The 20500-nt window shown below is 45.5% G+C and overlaps 1 protein-coding gene across 5 annotated transcripts in view; it reads left to right on the forward strand.

Moving 5' to 3' along the window:
• Positions 1 to 20500, forward strand: part of myo18ab (myosin XVIIIAb) — a 157958-nt gene that overhangs the window by 53488 nt on the left and 83970 nt on the right. For all 5 annotated transcript variants that reach the window (XM_034701124.1, XM_034701121.1, XM_034701122.1 and 2 more), the window contains 13 exons: positions 5837 to 5924; positions 6212 to 6318; positions 7327 to 7503; positions 7949 to 8159; positions 9217 to 9359; positions 9453 to 9553; positions 10160 to 10223; positions 11064 to 11208; positions 11857 to 11868; positions 15240 to 15410; positions 15709 to 15799; positions 16920 to 17112; positions 17660 to 17746. In XM_034701124.1, coding sequence (XP_034557015.1) covers positions 5837 to 5924; positions 6212 to 6318; positions 7327 to 7503; positions 7949 to 8159; positions 9217 to 9359; positions 9453 to 9553; positions 10160 to 10223; positions 11064 to 11208; positions 11857 to 11868; positions 15240 to 15410; positions 15709 to 15799; positions 16920 to 17112; positions 17660 to 17746 — 1590 coding nt within the window. The remainder of the gene's footprint in view (positions 1 to 5836; positions 5925 to 6211; positions 6319 to 7326; positions 7504 to 7948; positions 8160 to 9216; positions 9360 to 9452; positions 9554 to 10159; positions 10224 to 11063; positions 11209 to 11856; positions 11869 to 15239; positions 15411 to 15708; positions 15800 to 16919; positions 17113 to 17659; positions 17747 to 20500) is intronic.

A 20500-nucleotide genomic window follows, 5' to 3' on the forward strand; every position in this document is an offset into this window, starting at 1 on the left:
GACCCTGGCAGGGGGTTATTCCGGTCAAAAAGTCCAGTTCCTTCTACGGAGTCAGGGACCAGGGTCAGGAGTCCTTCCCCACCTAGAGAAAGACCAACTGTCAAAGTACCAGAGAGATTAAAAAGCCCTGAACCTACCACGAATAAAAAGGAGTGGTTCAAAAGCCCTGAACACACCACGAATAAACCAGAGCGGTTCAAAAGCCCTGAACCCACCACGAATAAACCAGAGCGGTTCAAGAGCCCTGAACCCACCACAAATAAAGCTGAGCGCTTTAGGAGTCCTGAACCGCCAAAAGCTGCTGTGATCCCAAAGCAAGTTACAAACAGTGAGCGGGAGCAGAACGGTATAATCTCCAAAAGCGTGGCCAACGGTACGGCTAACGGTAGCATAAAACATCCAGCCTCAAACACCAACCACATGGATCCTACAGAAGACCAGGGTCTGACACGGAAGAAGGTCGTAAAGGTGGTGCGACGTGTGGTCAGGAAGGTCCTGCCTAGAGAAGAGGACGAGGCCCCAGTGCCGACGCAACCACCAGAGAGAGCTCCTGAAGCCGCCCGGCCAGTTTCTGAACCGGTGAAACCAGTGCAAGCTCCTCCTTCAGCGGCCCCCAAGGCCCCCATGATGTCCGGGTTCTCTTTCAAACATGACGTCATCAAAACAGAAGATAAAGACGACTTCTCTCGAGGATTGACGAGCTTCATGGTCAGAGGTCGGACGAGGGAGCCCCGCCCACGAATACGCAAGGATGAACGTCCAGAAAAACTAGAGCTGGAGAAGAAAACTGAGAAGAAAGAGGAACAAGTGGAGCCAGAGGAGAAGAAAGAGGAGAAACCCGTCCCAAAGCAACAGGAGGTCCATCAGAAACCTGCCAGTTCTGGTCCTGCTACACAGGACGTCAAATCTCCTGTGGCAGCCGTAAAACAAGCGAGCAAAACCCCCGAGCCCTCCGTGCCAACGTCTACCAAACCTGCTAGTTCTGGTCCAGCTACACGGGACCTCAAATCTCCTGTGGCGGCTGTAAAACAAGCGAGCAAAACCCCTGAGCCCTCTGCGCCAGCATCCACCAAACCTGCTCATTCCAGACCTTCATCTTTCCCAACGGTGGCCGGCTTCATCCCGCCTCCGAAGCCCTCTTCTCTGTCTCCCCCTCCTGGATTCATACCTGCACCCAAACCAGCATCTGCCACCAAAATCACCCCCGTTAGTCCTCCCTCTGCCACCCCAGTGCCACCAAAACAGTCCCCCATGTCTCCACCACCACGTTTCACCCCGGCTCCCAAACCTGTTCCCACCCCGGTGAGCCCTGACCCTCCCCGCCCCAGACTTGGTCCAAAGTCTCTCCCCCCTCTCGTCATTCCCGCTCCACAACCTGCCATGAGTCAACAAGAGGTACGGTGTGCACACTTTGCACGTTTGGTCCAGATTCTGGACCCTGGTGTGGAAAGTGCATGGAGCTGTGAGATGCATGTTTGAAATAACTGAAGACTGGAGTTTGATGTCTTACTGTGAGACGGTTAACTGGAAGGAAGCGTGAGCAAACTACACGTCAAAGGAAGAGAGATGAGTAGAATATATGATCTAAGCTGGAGTCGAAGTTAAAGTCATTAGAAAGAAGTCTAACTGATGATTGGTCTGTTTGCTGTTAAGTCCTGTGAGCTTTGGTCTCTATTAGTCCATGAGGGATTAAAGCTGATGCCCTGCAGCACAAGGCAAAGGAACAGAGTAAGGTACCTAACGCTGTGCAGGACGGCAATGAACCCATCAAAGCGAATGTAGACCTCAGTCAGGTTTAGGTCTCAGGTTTTCAGCACCAGCAGAACTCACCTGATTCAGATCATCTGTGTGGAAGTTTGGGTGTTGGTTTTCCAAACATGCAAACTAATCTAGAACAAAGTTTGAGTTTTGGACTTCATGAAGTGTTTACGCTTGGTATTTCCCAGAGGACATTTCAGATTTGGTAAGTCCTGTACCCTTTAGGTGTCAGGTCTCAGCTTTCACTGCAACCAACAGCTTAAGGAAAAACAACAGAGGAGTAATGCTTCGAATGCCACACACCTTAGTGATATATATTCAATAACTTAATGGCTTTTGTTTGAATTAGTACCTGTAAGAAAGTCAGTTTGAAGGATGAGCGAACCTTAATGTTCATGTTGAATGCAGTGGCCTTTTTCTTTGTTCATTTATCTGCGTTGATGTAGGGCTCAGGTACCAGCTTCAAGCTTCCTCCTGGACTTGCGTACTTTCTCATGAGTCCATGTTGAAACCTCAGAGGTTGTTGCATTTCTTAGGTTTGAAGATCTCGCTCGTTTGCAAGCCTGAAACACTTTTTCTGACGCAGGATCAGCATCCAAACAAGCAGAGAGTTGATTAAAGACTTAAGAGTTCATTTGGAGACTGCTCCAAACACAGGACTTCATTAGTCCTGTTGTTTTGTCACCAGTATCTGTCAGGTTCTTTGTTGTACCTTGACTTGCGTGGAGCTCATTCCTACACATGCTCGGTTTGGTTTCTAGCAGTTTGTGTGTTGAGAAAGTTCTTTGAATAGAGTTGGATGTGGGCGTCTGGTTTGGTTTTCTGTCGTGCATGTTGTTTGAGGTGGACGTCTTACTAACTGGATCCACAGTAATCTAACCGTTGCAGTGTGCTGTCGTAGCTTCACCTGGTGAAGGAGTGAGTTAGATGTTAGTGTGTGCTCTGTGCAGTCACCGCTCTGCTCCATTTATATCTGTTGGCTCAGTGTCCATGTGTTGCTGCTTTGACCTGTAGGAGGCGCCGCTCAGTCCCACCGAGGAGGCTCAGAGACGCCTGATGAGGATCTTCGGTGCTCCTGTAAATCTCCACGCTGTCCTCCTGCATACTTGTGATGTCCTGTCTTTGATCCTGTCTTTGATCCTGTCTTTGATCCTGTCTTTGATCCTGTCTGTGATCCTGTCTTTGATCCTGTCTTTGATCCTGTCTGTGATCCTGTCTTTGATCCTGTCTTTGATCCTGTCTTTGATCCTGTCTTTGATCCTGTCTGTCTTTGTGCACATCCTCATCCCAGATTACAATCTCACAGTTTGAGTAATGACAAAGATTTCAAACCTCTATGGTCGATCATTCAGCACCTCGTTCTAAAGAGGACTGAAAGTCAGAGCAGTTTAGTCCTGCAGGATTTGGACTGATTATCAGATGTTTTTAAGTTTAAATGAATCAGCTGACGGTCCTCCTGAAACCTGGAGACCAGACAAACCTCTAAACCTGCAGACCAGTGAGTCCAGTGTTTGTCCTGCAGCTGCTCACAGAACCTGAGTGCTTTAATGTAATACATTTAGTCTCTGCACATGAATCACCCTCTCCTCCTCATCCTACATCTTCTCTCCATCACTGTGTCATGTCTTCATGCTCTTCTGTGTTTGCTTGTTTGCATTTTCTCCATCCACTGTTCTCGTTGACCTTCTCCTCTTCTTCTTCCTCCTCTCCCTCTCTCCATGCCGTACTCACACTGCTTTCTGCTGGCTGTGGTTGTGTCTCTGTGGCTGCTCTGCGGCTAAGCTGGAGCCGGCAGTCAGTGTGTCGTCTTCTGTCCGAGCCCCCGTGTCCCCCGCGGCCCCCCAGCCCCAGGGCCCCCCTCAGGTACCGCAGCCCTGCAGCCTTCCTCTGGGCCTCCTGGCTGGAGTTTGTACTCGTGTGGCTTGTCGGAGTGTAAGGCCCCACATCCTTCTAACTTCCCCTGTTTACCCTGATTCCTTTCTTCTGCCGTGTTTTTAGTCTGGGAGCGACACAGAGACTCCCAGGTCGTTAGATTAACCCTTTAAATCCATGTTGAATGTTTTCTTTCAAGGATTACTGACTTTAGACTTCTGCTTTTTGATTTGGAGAAAGTTTGGTCTCATCCTCCGAACACTGTGGAGACACTTTGAGCTGAGAACGATGCAGAGAGTCGGATTTTAAAGAGCAGCGTTAAAGGAACAGTCTGTAAAATGTTGCACATCTTAAACCTCTCTTTATCAAGTAGAGGGATGAATAAGAGACATGATGTTTCCCTCATTTAGGAGGGAAAGGTGTAAAGAAATGTAACATGGTGAGAAAGAGGAGACTTGTAAAACCTGTCAGCTTCAGAGTGGGATGAATCTGAGATATCTTTAGAGAGTGGAGCGATTGCAAAACAAAGCAACAACACCGACTCTCTCTGCTGATGTGATAACCCTGTTAGGTAAGAAGTGTCAGAGTTTATATAATCATCTGAAATAAGAATAACTTCACAGATATATGAAGACTTTAATTTGGGCTTTGTGAGAGGTTCCTCCCTCGTGATTCTCAGCTCTCTGCTGAATGAAATCAAGAGATTCAACCGGTCAATCTTCACTCATCTGACCTGTCATCAGTCTCCTCAGAGTGGATCATTGAAGCTCCTTCTTTTGTTTACTCTTTGATTCGTTCTCCAGTTTTTATCTCAGTGGCATGATGTTCCTGCAGAGAGGCAGACTGCATGAGCTCTGATGGACGCTGCAGAGTGATCCCTGCATGTGTGCTGTTTCTATTCTTTAAGGTGGAGGAGTGAGCATGTTGTGTGTTGATTACTGAGCGTTGTTCTGGGAGGACTGTTTCTGTCATGCAGCCTTTTTATCCTTCAGTCCTTTCTTTGATATTTTCTCCCCAGCAAGTTTTTTCTGAACACTTCAGGGCCCAGACATACAGAGGTTCAAGTTCAGAGGATTTAACCACCTCTCTGTGGTTGTAACGTTGAGGCTGACCAGTTTATAAAGCACAGTTAAAAATATATAAATAAATTTAAAGTTTAAGATAGAAACAAAAAGGATCCTCTAAGAGGAGATGAACTTTTGTGGTTTTTAGAGATATGTTGATTTTTTAAAGTCGCTCAGTCATCTCTGAGAACAGGAGGAAACGAGGAAACGAGGAGACAGGAGGTGAAGTGTTTGTTGTTGTAGTACCGTATTCGTCCACTAGAGGCTGATGTGCACCACTTCAGCTGTGCATCAGATTAAAGCTTTCAGGATGATTCTAGATTTAAAACATTAACTTTGAAGGACCTCTTTAAGTCAGAGGAGATAAATCAGTAATCAATAACTTCCTGTTTGTATTGAAGCAGCCTCCTCGTGGGTCACAGCCGGTCCTTCCTCCATGTGTCTTTAATACGTTTGATTTTTCCTCTCAGGTCTGCAGAGTAACACTCATGTTTCTGTGTCCTCAACCTTCATTCTGTGTCTGAACTCCGTCTCTTTCTCATTTATAACTGTGACCTTTGACCTCCTCATGCTGACGCTCATCAGGGATCAGTGGAAGAGGACCCCGTGGCCCTCCTTCAGGCCTCTCACGCTGCCGCTGACAAGTCCCAGGTCTGACCTGCACCGCCCCCGAGTGTGATCCACCTCCAGCTCATGACCCCCCACACACACCCCTCCCCCCTCCCCCTGCACTGTGGAGTGTTGTGCTGTGTTTTCTTCATTTTGCTTGCAGTGTGTTTGTGAAATAAGTAGTTTAATATGTCTACGTTTATTTTTTTATCTCTTGGTTTTTATTGATTTTTATTTCTGTTGTAGTTTCTTCGCCTCTGTCCCCGTTTGTGTTCACCAAAGCCTGGTTTTATTTACCTTTTGGTTGCTGTTGAACACTCCTCACACTCCTGAGGCTTGTTTTTGAGTGCTCTCGTGTGCACACACATAAACACACACACTCATCCTGCAGGAGCATCTAGTGCTCGGTGAAGCTCCCTGCATGCTCCTCATCCTCACAGCATGCTCTGAAGGATTGATGGTTCTAGTGCAGCCTCGTCGCGTGTCTCCTCTCCGCTGTCCTCTAACGTCTCTCCGTCCTCTGTGTCCTGCAGGTGAAGACAGAGGAGCAGATTGCAGCCGAGCAGGCCTGGTATGGATCAGAGAAAGTCTGGCTCGTCCACAAAGATGGATTCTCCCTGGGTGAGAAGAGATCTCTGGGATCATAACTACTTTTTATTTTGCACATTTCATTCTCAAACCTTTAAGAAGAAACTCTTTCAGATGGTTTGCTTATATTTGCTCTCTCTGATCATGGATCATGGGATGCTGCAGCAGAACTTGGCTAAGCTACATTAGCATTATGGAAAACTTTTCTCTGTAAAGATCCCCGGACGATAAACTGCAGAACTTCTCCCCTAACGTTGATCAGATTCAGATCTCTTCACTGTATCATGCTCGCAGTGATCACTGTCTTTGTTTTCCTGCAGCCACCGTGGTGAAGACAGAGGCCGGCTCTCTGCCGGAGGGGAAGGTGAAAATCAAACTGGAGCATGATGGGTCGTTACTGGACGTGGACGAAGATGACATTGAAAAGGTGAGAGGGGTTAAAGTTAGAGCACTGATTAAATTATTTCATGAATCATACGTCCAGTCTGAGCTTCATCCTCATCCTTAGTCACAGTTTAGTGTGTCATTATATTTATTCAGCCTCATGCTTTGTTTATAATCTAATCTCATAAATGAGTCAGATAAATCACTCTGATAAAAAACAGTGAAAAAAAGGATCTACCTTCAGTTAGCCTGGAGCTAACTAGCTTCAGCAGCCCCTGATGAGGATGGAGGAGGCGTGATCTCCTCCTGTCTCTCAGTCTGTGTTGGAGCCTCAGGCAGAGACAGATGGTCCCAGAGGATACTGACAGCAGCAGCAAGGAATCATGGGAAAGGCGGAGGAGAGGAGACAGCTGGGAATTAGTTAGCTCACTAGACCTCAGCTTGTTGTGTTTGATTGTTTATACTGCTGAAATAAGAGGCGTGACTTCACCTAGTCAGAGGAAAAGATGAAGAGTTAAATCTGGAGGTTTATGATCAGAGGATACTCAAAGCAAAATGAGAGAGCGTAGTGAGGGATGCTCTCTCTTTAAACTGGTGGAGTAAAAGTCACAGAGCTGCAGAATGTGACTTTAAGGAGACTTTTTACTGATTATTGTCTTTGACCAACAAAACCTGAATGCAGGACGTACTGCTTACTGCATTCAGAGGTTGTGTGTTGCAGGTGGTTTTGAAAACAGACTCAGTTTTGTTTGTGGATTTTCCTGCAGCTGAGATTTAGACAGCTCCAGTTACAAGATGTTTAAAAAACTGCCACCAGAAACAAATATCTGCACATGGCTGCAGGATCAGAGGGAAAGAAACCAGATCAGTGGTTTCTGAAGTGTCCTTGTTTCTGTTTCTCCATGAAGACACACCCTAAAGTAGACACTGATAAAAACCTGAACATTGAGGACCATTTCAGCCCAGTATTCCTGATAAGTGTGGGTTCACTTGAAGCCTCCCTGGAGGTTGTAGGCACGTCTCCATCCTCATCGCCTCTCTCCGTCTGCAGGCGAACCCTCCGTCCTACGACCGCTCTGAGGACCTGGCCTCTCTGCTCTACCTGAACGAGTCCAGCGTGATGCACTGTCTGAGGCAGCGCTACGGAGGAAACCTGATCCACAGCTACGCCGGACCCAACATGGTGGTCATCAACCCGCTCAGCACGCCCTCCATGTACTCTGAGAAGGTAAGGACTGCAGATGTTGGTCTCACCTGGGCTTCAGGATCTGGAGTCTGAAGAGTAACACAGGCAGTGTGTGCAGGTTTCACATAGAGATGTGAGGTTAGCATCCTTCAGTCAGAGTTCTTACTCCGCTTTAGGGTCAAAGTGAAACCAGGACAGGTCCTTTATTGGGTTTATTTGATTTAATTTTATATTTCATGCATTATTTAAATGTTTTTATCAAACTCAAACTCTCAACAAACTCATTTAAAATGTCTTAAAAGTCTTGACGGGCAAGAAAACAAACAAACAAACTTGAACTTCTGATTTTGTATCTTCATTCAGAGAAGATCACATTGAGCACACAGAAGTTCCTGCTATGTTAATATAACCTGCAGACCTCCTTCAGAGCTCCATGTTTGTCAGAGGTGTGGTAACGGATCTCCTGTGAATGCTTCTGGTGTCTCAGGTGATGCACATGTTCAAAGGCTGTCGGCGCGAGGACTCGGCTCCACACGTCTACTCGGTGGCTCAGTCGGCCTACAGGAACCTGCTCACCACCCGACAGGATCAGTCCATCGTGCTGCTGGGGAAGTCCGGCAGCGGCAAGACCACCAACTGCCAGCACCTGGTCCAGTACCTGGTCTCTATAGCTGGGAGCACGGGCAAAATCTTCTCAGGTGAGTCTGCAGGAGGAATGAAGGGAAGTAGTCATAAACACGCACAGGATCTGTTCCTTTAGGACTTTGATTTGATGCAACTATGCAAAAAAACCCTGCTTTTACATTAATGGTAAAGATGTGATATTTAAGTCTTTCTGAGGGTACAAATATTGTGTTTAGTTCATTTAATACTGTTAAACAAGTGTTCAAATTTCACTCTTTAAAAGCTGTTTTATCTCAGAGAACTAACGGTCTGTAAATCTCTGGATTTGGAGCGAGTTATGCTCTCAGATCTGAAGTTTTCAAGCCAAAAGCAGCCAATGCATCGCTCTTTTAATGCCACCAGACCTCACTGACAGAAACAGAGATTTTACCTGCAGAGTGAAGGAGCTGCTGGTCTCTGTTTTCTCTTGCAAACCTATGAAGGCACACTGTGCATGGTTACTGAGGGAGTTAAAACACAACCATGTTACTCCAAGAGAGGAGATTTGCTTTGAGCAGCTTCTGCAGAAAACACAGCGACATATAAAGAACAATAAACAGATAAAGTACGAGTTCGACATGATGAGGGTGAATGCACAAACATCAGGCTGGACCTCTGGACACTACAGGGTGAATTGAAAGCTGTCCCAGGTTGCAGGTTTTTGGAGGATCTGTTGCAGAGACTAATCCAGATCTCGCTCCTGGTTCTGTCTTTACCTCTGAGGCTGTGAAACAAAGTGCGAGCAGCTTCCTCTTCAGCAGGATGTCACTGTAAACGTTCAGTCTGTGTGTGGGAGACGGTCACTGCAGGAACAGTTGTTGGACTGTTTGAAGTGCAGAAGTGAATTTCCATTTCCTCCCACGGTGAGAGCAGCTGGCCCGGTCTGTAGATTCTGATCAGTCTGAGTGTAGTTTTAATTTCAGTGCATTGTAGTTTCTGCTTCTTCTCTGATGTAATTTAGAAGTGTGGGCTCGGTCTAAGAGCTGGAGGTTGAGACTCCTGTTGCATGAGCAGAATCCAGGATTCTGTAGTTTAACACTGATCCTGCAAAACAAACGACAAAGCTGAAACTGTTTGTGTTGAATGACTCAGCTGAGAAGTGGCAGGCCGTCTACACCATCCTGGAGGCTTTTGGGAACAGCTCCACGACCATGAACACCAACGCCAGCCGCTTCTCCCACGTGGTGTCCCTGGACTTCGACCAGGCGGGACAGGTGGCATCGGCCTCCATCCAGGTAAACACACCGCTTCAAACACGTCTTTGTTTCACACACTCTGAGAGGATGTTTGCAGGAGAGCTGAAGCTGAACCGGTTTCTCCTCCTTCAGACGATGCTGCTGGAGAAGCTGAGGGTGAGCAGACGACCCGAGGCCGAGGCCACCTTCAACATCTTTTACTACATGATGGCCGGAGCCGACAGCAGCCTCAAGTGAGTCCTCCAGCACGCCTTCATCAGATAAATGACAGCAGCACCTCAAACAGGGCTTTAAATATGAAACATGTGAGACTCTTTGGAGTTTATGAAACAGCTGCAGGGAAATGTGTCAAGAGGATTCTCGTCTTGATTTGATCGGGATTTCTCAGGCAGGTATCTGTTAACAGTCAGGTAGTAAAACTCTACAGTGTGTTGTGTTCAGTGGCTTCAATCATCAGCTTTAATTTGAACAAACAAACAGACGAGGTAAAAGTTTCAACGAGCACAAAGAGAAGTTAATGTTTGTGTTCGGAGCCTCAGCAGAGCTTCAGCCATCAGACACAGCTGGCGATTTCTGCAGCTTCTGACGCAAACATCTGACTGTCTGTCTGCTCTCCCTCTAATGTGTCTCATTTAATATTTAATGCATGCAAACACTGAGTCATAAACTCTGTATGGATGGTATCTGTGATCTATTGATCAGAATCACACTGACTTTAGAGAAGCAGCAACACGGCGAGTGACTGAAACTCTTTGTGTTAGATCTGAGAAACGTCCAGGAGCATATCTCTGACTTTCCTCCTCTTCCCCCCTCTTCTTCCTCTTCTTCCTCTCCAACAGGACGGAGCTGCACTTTAACCACCTGGCTGAAAACAGCGCCTTTGGGATCCTTCCTCAGTCGAAGGTAAACTCAGCTCAGGACGGTTTAACTCTGATGCGTCTCTTTTAAAGGTTTCATGCTTTTTATTTGTGTCGCAGCTCGACTGATGTTTGAGTCTACTGCATGGATATTTGCAGTTTCTATCACAGAGTGTATTTGAGGACAGGTTGTCTCTGTCCTTGTGTTCCAGAGAGTTCATGCATCATGATTTATCCTCTACGTGTCATTGTGATTGTTTGTCCTTGGAGGACATCAGTGTAAAGAAGTTTAGATCTGTTTGCAGCAGCAGAGTCAGAGCTCTGAGTTTGAGGAGTCAGGTTTCTCTTTGCACATGACCAGAGGACGGACGGACGGACGGAGCTGTGAGCCAAACAGCTGACGGAGAGGTCGATGGTGGAGGATCTGACCTCGCAGATTCAAATCATGCTTCATTTATAGACAGACAGATAACCTGATAGCAAAGTCATGTGCCCCTCTGCCTCTTAGTTTCTGTATTACTCACAGAAAACAGCAGAAAGCTCAGATATTTCAACTTTGATCTACCTTTACTACAGCCAGCTGTTTCCTGCTCACCCTCAGTGGTGTGATGTGTTTGCTGTCTCTGATCTGTTTCCTGAACTTAAAAAGCATTGTTGTTGACATAAAACGTCTGTTTTTATCCATAACACCGGTGTTATAACACGTCTGTGTACCTGTAGATTTCCTCCTCGTTGCAGCTCTTACCTCTAATCTCTGACAGACTAATTAAAGAAGCTCTTTCTTGACTTTCATATCTTTAAGCATGTAACGTTATGAAGGAGATGATTATTAGTGAGTGGTTGTTTTGTCTCCTGAATCATTAATGTCTCTGTTTGTCTCCTGCAGCCCGAGGACAAGCAACGATCCTCTCAGCAGTTCACGAAGCTGCAGGCGGCCATGAAGGTGCTCGGCATCTCTTCAGAGGAGCAGAAGGCTCTGTGGCTCATCCTGGGGGCCGTGTACCACCTGGGGGCCGCGGGGGCCACTAAAGGTAAGAACTTATCACTCGGTGTTAGTCATGATTAAAACATAAACATCTTAATCAGCAGTTCCTCCAGACTGAGTCTGTCCCTGTTAGAGACTAAAGAGCAGGACTTCACTGAGTTCAGGATCTCAGAGCTGTCTTCTGTTACTCTCTGAGGTGTCTTTCCACTCAGGATAGAAACACTGACACACGTCATCTCTCTCTCCTCATCACTAACATTGATGACAGCTCAGCCGCCTCAGTTACTTCAGACTCAACAGCATTAAATACAAATAGTCTATAAAAATCCTCAGACTGCAGTTCCTCAGAGAGCCACCAGGTGTCAGTGTTTACATTTGAATGACTGCATAGACAGGAACAGCGCTGACTGAAACAACAACAACAGAGACAACAGGTTTCATCTTTACATGATGTTTAACCTGCAGCACGTTCAGCATCCTCTGCTCCTGAAACCTTCAGGGTCTGCTGGGTCCTCCTCCTCAGCATGCTGCAGCTGTCTGTCTGTCTGTCTGTCTGTCTGTCTGTCTGTCTGTCTGTCTGTCTGTCTGTCTGTCTGTGTTTTTAATGCTGATGTTGTAAAGTGTGCTGTGTCTGATGACCTCTCTCTCTAACTCCTGTCTTTTCGCATGTTTGCATGCTGCGCTCCTCAAACAGACGGAGATGAAGGTAAAGGAAACAACACCTCAGAAACTTTCCTCCATGTTTTCTCTCTGAACGCTTTTATCGCTCCTTCCAGGCCTTCATTAGCATTTTTATTGTTCCTCCTCCTCCTCCTCCTCCTCCTCCTCCTCCTCCTCCTCCTCCTCCTCCTCCTCCTCCTCTCTTCATCCTGTTTTCCTCCCCATCTTACCCGTCTCTGATCCTTGAGATGAAAACCACAGAGATCACACCTCCACTGTTCCCTTTACATCTCTCTCTGATCCCCCGTGTGTCGGCCATGTTTAGCTCCTGAGCTGCCGTCACACAACACCAATAACAACAACGACATCAATAAAAACAACAACAACAATAACAGCAGCAGCCCACCCAGTAAACAGAGAGGAGTTCTGGTTCTTCTTCTCTCCTCCTGTCAGTGACTCAGAACCACAGAACTTTTATTCCCCTGAAGTTTCCGTTTGGCAGCGTCTCCCGTCTGTTTCCTGGCTCTGTGTCGGAGCTCTGTGATTGGCTGGCTCACAACCCGGCTTTGAATCGCCTCCAGACTAAGTGGAGACACGCTCGCGCGCACACACACACACACACACAAACACACACACACACCCACACACACACACACACACAGATTCATGCAAACACAGACTGAGAGGCGGAGACGATGACCGGCGATCATCAGTCTAAATCTGGGTTGTTAGTTTGGATTTCTCAGAGCTTTCCAACGCCGAGCTCTCACGCCAAGTTTGTTTTTATTTCATTCTTTATTTAAATACTGAGAACTGATATTTTACTCCTTTAAGGTGTGATATGATTTGATACAACATCCGACCACACCATTAGACACGACACGAAACAACCCCACACAATACAATAAGACTTGATAGGATTTATCACGACACAGCAAGTCATGCCACGGCACGAAAGACATAATGCAACATTGATGAAAGACATGACACGACAAGTCATGAAAGACACAATGCCTCATGCACGAAAGACACAACATGGCACAATAGGACACGGTAGGAAAGACACGATACGGCACAAAGACACGACACGACATGGAAGACAAGATACATCATGCAAGAAAGACGCTATAGAACACGGCACGAAAGACACAACATGGCACGACCAAGCGGCAACCTCCGGTCTCAAACGATGAAGCCCATGCAGAAGTTATATAAACTGCAATACATCGAGAATCCTCTTGAGGCTGGCTGCAGAAACACTAGAAACCACATAGACATGAATGGGAAAAAGACGATCTTTGCAGCATTAATAAACATGTTTACAGCCTGGTTCAAAAAACGGCTTGGCTCTACAACGCTAATCTCTCTAATGGCACACACTGTACGGGGGTGAAGTTTTTCTAACGTGACGGTTCAGAAGATGTTAAGATTATGAGTTTTGCCCAAATAAGGACATGACTGACGTGACTCTTGGTCGGGAACACATCTGTCACACTGCCTGGTTGAGATCCGCATTTCCAATATGGCTGCCGCCGTCGATTGGCTTCAAAACAGCTCTCAGGAACAGATGGGTGACGTCACGGATACTATGTCCGTATTTCATACAGTCTATGGACACGACAGACACAGCAAAAAAGACACGAAAGGATACTACACTAAAGACACCACACCACACCACACGGTCACCTTAGTTCCCCGTGCACGAACAAGAAGAGGAAACTGAAAACTGACGGTTTGACAGGAGTAGAAATCACACCGCCGCCTAGTGTTCAGGCAGAGTAATGCAGAGTGTTACACACAGTACGTTGTGCTCATGAAGAAGCCACTTTTGATCATCAGCCCCGTTGTCTCCCCCGTCATGAGCATAGACCAAGCGGCAAACTCCGGTCTCAAACGATGAAGCCAATGCGGAAGTGATATAAACTGCCATACATCGAAAATCCGCTTGAGGCTGGCTGCAGAAACACCAGAAACCACATAGACATGAATGGGAAAAAGACGATCTTTGCAGCATTAATAAACATGTTTACAGCCTGGTTCAAAAAACGGCTTGGCCCTACAACGCTAATCTCTCTAATGGCACACACTGTACGGGGGGTGAATTTTTTTCTAACATGACGGTTAAGAAGATATTAAGATTACGAGTTTTGCCCAAATAAGGGCATGACTGACGTGACTCTTGGTCGGGAACACATCTGTCACACTGCCTGGTTGAGTTCCGCATTTCCAATATGGCTGCTGCCGTAGATTTGCTTCAAAACAGCTCTCAGGAACAGATGGGTGACATCACGGATACTACGTCCATTATTTATACAGTCTATGGACACGACAGACACAGCAAAAAAGACCCGATAGGACACTACACAAAAGACACCACACCACACCACACGGTCACCTTAGTTCCCCGTGCACGAACAAGAAGAGGAAACTGAAAACTGACGGTTTGACTGGAGTAGAAATCACACCGCCGCCTAGTGTTCAGGCAGAGTAATGCAGAGTGTTACACACAGTACATTGTGCTCATGAAGAAGCCTCTTTTGATCATCAGCCCCGTTGTCTCCCCCGTCATGAGCATAGACTGTAAATAAAAATGGACAGCGTTGCTCCGCCTCTTCCCGTTGTACTGTTCTGAAGCCAAAAAATCCCCCTTCTGGGCGCCGCCATTGTGCAGCCAGAGCCTGTGAAGCCACTGTAATAAGCTCCGCCCTACAGCGTAGCGTCACAAGACGCTGTGTGTCCTCTGAAGTTTCACTCTACGGCGGCTGTGAATCAAAGGAAACCAGGAAGTAAAACCCCGTTTTTTAACCTCTAATAACTAACGAAAAGAGGCCTTGAACACAAAACAGTCAAATACTAACTACATATCACCACAGCATACGGATGGGAGAAACATTCGGACGACGTGTATTTATTTTTTAAAGTTTGACTGCTCTCCCATTCAAATGAATGGGGGAGACAGATTTTTTGACCTATACTGCAGCCAGCCACCAGGGGGCAGTCACACTGCTGAAAGCCTCACCACCAGCCACCGGAACCTCTCCCTTGGTCATGAGACACAAACTGCTAGCTAGCTTGCTGATCTTCTTCTTCTGTTGCTTCTGCTTCTTCTGCCTCTGTTTTTTCACAGGTTGCATGAAATTAATAAATAATGATAATAAAAAAGAAGACAGACATCTTTAAATCCAGTCAGCCCTGATTGGCAGTGATTAAAAACCCTCAACATCTCTGAATCAGCTCTAAGGCTCCTAATGTCGTCTGAATCTTTACACCTGAGCGGTCGGTTTTTCACACCGTCATTCTCCACCAACACCTCCTCCATCCTCATCCTCCTTCCTCATGTGTCTCCACCTTCATCTTCATCATCTTCCTCCCTCAGGAGTCCACATGTTTTAATGTTTTATGTGTTTCACTTCGTAGCGGGCCGTCGTCAGTTTGCCCGTCACGAGTGGGCTCAGAAGGCGGCCTACCTGCTGGGCTGCACCTTAGAGGAGCTGTCGTCCTCCATCTTCAAGCACCAGGCCAAAGGACTGCAGCACTCCACCTCCTTCAGAGGGGGGTCGGACGAGTCCGGGCAAGGTGACGGCTCAGGTAAGAACCATCAGCGGGTTGAGGGTTTGATCCTCTTTGTGAGGTCTTCCGCACACTGAGAAGAGAGAAAGAGAAGACCATGTTCTGACATGGTCCAGACTCAAATAAGGATCCAGGTCCTGGAGAATAAAGAGTGCAGCCTCGGCCTCTTTCCTGCAGGTCACTCTCTCTCTTGTTTCCTGCTGGATCCACCGTCCTCTCCTCTCTGAGTGAAGACCTAAAATAAGAGATACCAGTTGTTGAAATAAATAAATCCTTGATCAGAAGTTGATTTTGTCATCCTTCTTCTCACTCTTAGGCTCCAAGATCACCGCTCTGGAGTGTTTGGAGGCGATGGCGTCTGGTCTCTACTCGGAGCTCTTCACTCTGGTCATCTCCCTCATCAACAGGTCAGACCCTCGTCTTCGTCTCCTCCCCGATGGTTCTCTTATACTGTACATCCAACACGTCACTCTGCTCTTTCTGCATTTGGTGTTAAATCTTAGAAAGTAAAACTGAGGATGCACGGAGCGTCTTTAAGTGTCCTGGCAGGACCTGAGCGTGCATGCAGGTCAACACACGTCTTAGTTAAATTATGTGGATGCTGTACAACAATCATGCAATAAGTCCGAGTCCTCCTCCCCATCCTCTGAGTCCTCGTTCAGTCAGAACTCGAGTCCAAGTCAAGTCAGAAGTCCTGAAAATCCTGACTCGAGTCTGACGGGAGTTCAGAGACTCTGATAACACTTCTCTCTAAAACAAAATACTCTCAGTGACAGTTTTTAGTTTCGTGTACGTCGTTCTGCTTCTCACATTTGGTTCAGCAGCTCACACCTGACCCGACACTCAAACACTCTTCAGGGTTCACACAGATTCGTCCTCCTTTCTTTGGTTTCAGGGCTCTCGTATTATTTAGTCTGACTCTCCTTCAGCTGCTCCGTCTTCAGGAAACACGTTTCTGCAACAAAACAAATCAAATCAAGAGTCCTGAACGTGCACGAACTTCCCTTTTGGTAAACCCTGTAAAAGCACAGCCTGGAGGAGGTCTATCTGCCGTGTGTAATTGAATTTGAATTAGGCTTTGTGCAGCGCAGTCGTGTTCAGTCTGCAGCTCTGTATTGTTGTCTAAATCATCCTTTCAGGAAGAGCTTTTATTCTGGCGGGGTTTGTAATAAACAATTAGTCTTGGCAGAGCTGAGCAGGTGACTGTGAAATCAATGTGTTGTTTTATTTGTCTGCTGTTCGTTTCTTATTGTACACATTTTTATTCTCAGCAGCCGAGCATGCAGACACAAAGACGAGTGTTTACTCATTGTTATCAGCTCTTATTGTTTAAACCTCTCTCATGTTTCTGGATTTATGAGAGCAGAGTACAACTTCCTCTGACATTAAAAGCAGCACCTTGAGTTATTATTAGTATTTAAATATGTGAAAAACATGCATGAATTTAAAAATCATTGTGCATCAGACTTCATCCTCACAGAGTCTTCATCGTCTAACTCACATGTCTTTTGTCTCCGTGTCTCTCAGAGCTCTGAAGTCCAGTCAGCACTCTCTGTGCTCGCTGCTCATCGTGGACACGCCGGGTTTCCAGAACCCTCGTCTGGCTCAGCAGCAGCGAGGAGCCACCTTTGAGGAGCTCTGCCACAACTACACGCAGGAGAGGCTGCAGACGCTGTTCTACGAGCGCACCTTCGTCCAGGAGCTGGACAGATACAAGGAGGTGCTGCAGAGCGTGCAAACATTCACTCCTTTCTTTTCCTCCCCAACATGACAGGAAGGATCCTTAATTTACTGCAGCCAGATGTTCTTCCTTTTGAATCTGAGTTCATTCACTCACCTCTGGAGGAGTCTGTGCATGCAGGTTCAGCTTTAAAGTAAAACTGTTCTTTGAGCTTTAACTTCTGGTGCACAGAGCTCAGAGGAAACAGTTTAAGTTTGATTCACGTGCACTTTTATTTTGGTGAAGCTCAGATCTCATGAATTAGGATGAATAAAAACAGAGCCTCCTCATGCAGATCCTTCCAGAGGTGACAATCATGTCTGTGCAGCGTCGTCTCTCTCTTTCAGATGATGATCCTGCAGAAACTTCTCCTTCTTCTCTACAGATAATTTAAATCACAAACATTAACTGAATTATGATGCTGATAAATCAACGTTAAAAACAACCCAATCTGCAGAGTGACTTAATGATAGCTGTGAAGCTGTGATTGGTTAATGACTTCCTGTAGCTGTTACTAACACTCAACCTTTATCCCTCCTGCGTCTAGGAGAACATAGAGCTTGCTTTAGATGACATAGAGTCCAGTTCGTCTCTGTCTGTAGCAGCTATTGACCAAGCCTCCGCACAAGCTCTGGTAAGGAAACCTCCACACACTGTCTCTGTCTGCAGGTGTGTGTGTGTGTGTGTGTGTGTGTGTGTGTGTGTGTGTGTGAGAGTGAGAGTGAGAGTGAGTCTTTATGGAGTCTGTCTGTCTTTGTGTTGATTTTTCTCTGTGTTTAACTTTAGTCTTTAAATGATTTTGAGTGAATGGTGTTGTAAATGAACTTGTTTCTGTTTTTTCTTCATTTATTTTTTGATACTTTATTTAAACATTTTCTTTTATAATAAAACTGAAGTTTTGCCAACAACATTAAATAAGTGGCCACAGCTTTAGACAAATTACACGATACAAAAAATTGTAATACAAATAAATAGGTTACATTTAAATTATAATATATCAAATTTAAAACAATAAGAAATAAATGAGTAAATACATAGGTTGCATTAAAATTGGTTAAACTTCAATTTAAAACCATAAACAAATAATAAATAATAAAAATAAATATGTTACATTTAAATTAATTATATGTTAATAAAAAAAAAACTGGTTATATTTAAATTAAACCCATGTACATTTAAAGCAGTAAGAAAATAAATAAATTGGTGACGTTTAAATTAATTGTATGTTAATTAAAAGATAATAAAACAAGTCATGTGCTACATATTAATGAATAATATGTACATTTAAATAAAAAGAGAAATAAATAAAAAAGTAAAATTTAAAATTAAAACTAAAGGAAATAAAAAAAACATAAAACACACTTCAGCTGTCAGGTAGGAACAAGGTACATAAATAACTTGCATTCAATGGACACCTGATTAAGAAAACAAAGGTCTGTTTGGAAACAAAGACATTCATATTACAGGACATGTCTCTATCCCTTCATCATTTTGTAACCCAGTATATTCAGAAGTGTCTCTTTGAATAAAGTCTGCCAATGTTTTAAAAAATACTGAAAAATAGGGAGAGTATTTTATTTGAATTATATGTTGAAACAATCCCAACGTATCGTCTGTGTTGTCCGTGTGAAGCAGGAGAGCAGCCGCTCCGTGTTGCGTCTACCTTCAGGTGTTTTTGGCTCGATCGTTCTCATCATCAGTGATTTCAACCTTGTTTTTGTATTTCCATGAAGCCCTCTCCTCTCAACCACGTCCTTTAAATAATAATATTTGAACAAAGTGAGGCCCTCTCTTTGATGACTGTGTCAGGCAGAGTGTCGCTCCGTTATTCACCTGCCAGGTGTGTGTTGTTTAAAGCTCGTGTCATGTTTTTAACTCTTCATCCCGACAAAGAGACAAAAGCAGTCGATGATCGTTCACGCGCTCTGCCAGCTCTCTGGCTCCGTCCGTCTTCCTTTGGCTCCGTTCCTCTCATTTTCTCCGTTTCCTTTTGGACGTCGTCCACATCACAGATATTTGTTGGCATCAGGTCTGTGATTTGTTTTCCTCTCGTCGGCTCAAAGGGGCTCGTTGGCGTCTATTTAAAAACCACGCTGAAGTACAAACACGGCCTCTACAGAAGAAGAGCAGCGTTGATGACGAGCACGTGGCATCATGTCAGATTTAAACAGATCTCATTTTAAAGATGAAGATATCAATCAATCAATCAATCAATCTTTATTTGTATAGCGCCAAATCACAACAAACGTCATCTCAAGACTCTTTTACAAACAGAGCAGGTCTAGACCACTCTATGTCAAATTATGAACAGAGACCCAACACCAAGACAGGATAAGACTCAGTCTGACCCCACCTTAATCCATCATGAGCATTGCACATCGCAGTATTTAGCTAGTTACAGTGGAGAGGAAAAACTTCCTTTTAACAGGCAGAAACCTCGAGCAGAACCAGACTCATGTTAGACAGCCATCATGCCTCGACCCAGTTGGGTCTGGAGAGACAGATAGAGGGGAGTAAGAGAGAGAAGTGATAGTGATGAGACGAGTCGTAGAAGCTGTTGCCGCTGGAGTCCAGCACGTCCGTATCAGCTGGAGTCCAGATCGTCCACAGCAGGAGGACGTCTACGGCAGCTCAGAGGAATCTACGAGACAATGGAGCTCAGGGACTCCAGAAAGGTCTATGGTTAGTAACTTTAATGGGACAGGCAGAGTTAAAGTAAGTGATGAAGGGGTTGGGGGGAAGGGGGTGAGCTAGGATCCCAGTGTGTCAGTGTGCCAGTTCCCCTGGCAGTCTAGGCCTATAGCAGCATAACTAAGAGCTGGTTCAAGCCTGATCCAGCTCTAACTATAAGCTTTATCAAAAAGGAAAGTTTGAAGCCTACTCTTAAAAGTAGAGAGGGTGTCTGCCTCCAGGACCCTGACTGGTAGATGATTCCAAAGGAGAGGGGCCTGATAACTGAAGGTTCTACCTCCCATACTACTTTTAGAGATTTTAGGTACAACTAGCAAGCCTGCATGTTAGGAGTGTAGAGTTCTAGAGGGGTAATAGGGCACTATGAGCTCTTTAAGATACGAGGGTGTCTGATTTTTAAGGGCTTTGTAGGTTAAAAGAAGGATTTTAAATTCTATTCTACATTTTATTGGGAGTCAGTGTAGAGAAGCTAACACTGGAGAGATGTGCTCTCTCTTCCTAGTTTTAGTCAATACTCGAGCTGCAGCGTTTTGAACTAGCTGAAGAATCTTTAGAGACTTATTGGGGCAGCCTGATAAGAGGGAGTTACAGTAATCTAACCTGGAGGTAACAAATGCATGGACTAGTTTTTCTGCGTCGCTCTGAGATAGGAAGTGTCTAATTTTAGAAATATTGCGCAAGTGAAAATAGGCTGACC

The sequence above is a fragment of the Notolabrus celidotus genome, chromosome 14, assembly GCF_009762535.1.
Source record: "Notolabrus celidotus isolate fNotCel1 chromosome 14, fNotCel1.pri, whole genome shotgun sequence".
Classification (NCBI taxonomy): Eukaryota; Metazoa; Chordata; class Actinopteri; order Labriformes; family Labridae; genus Notolabrus; species Notolabrus celidotus.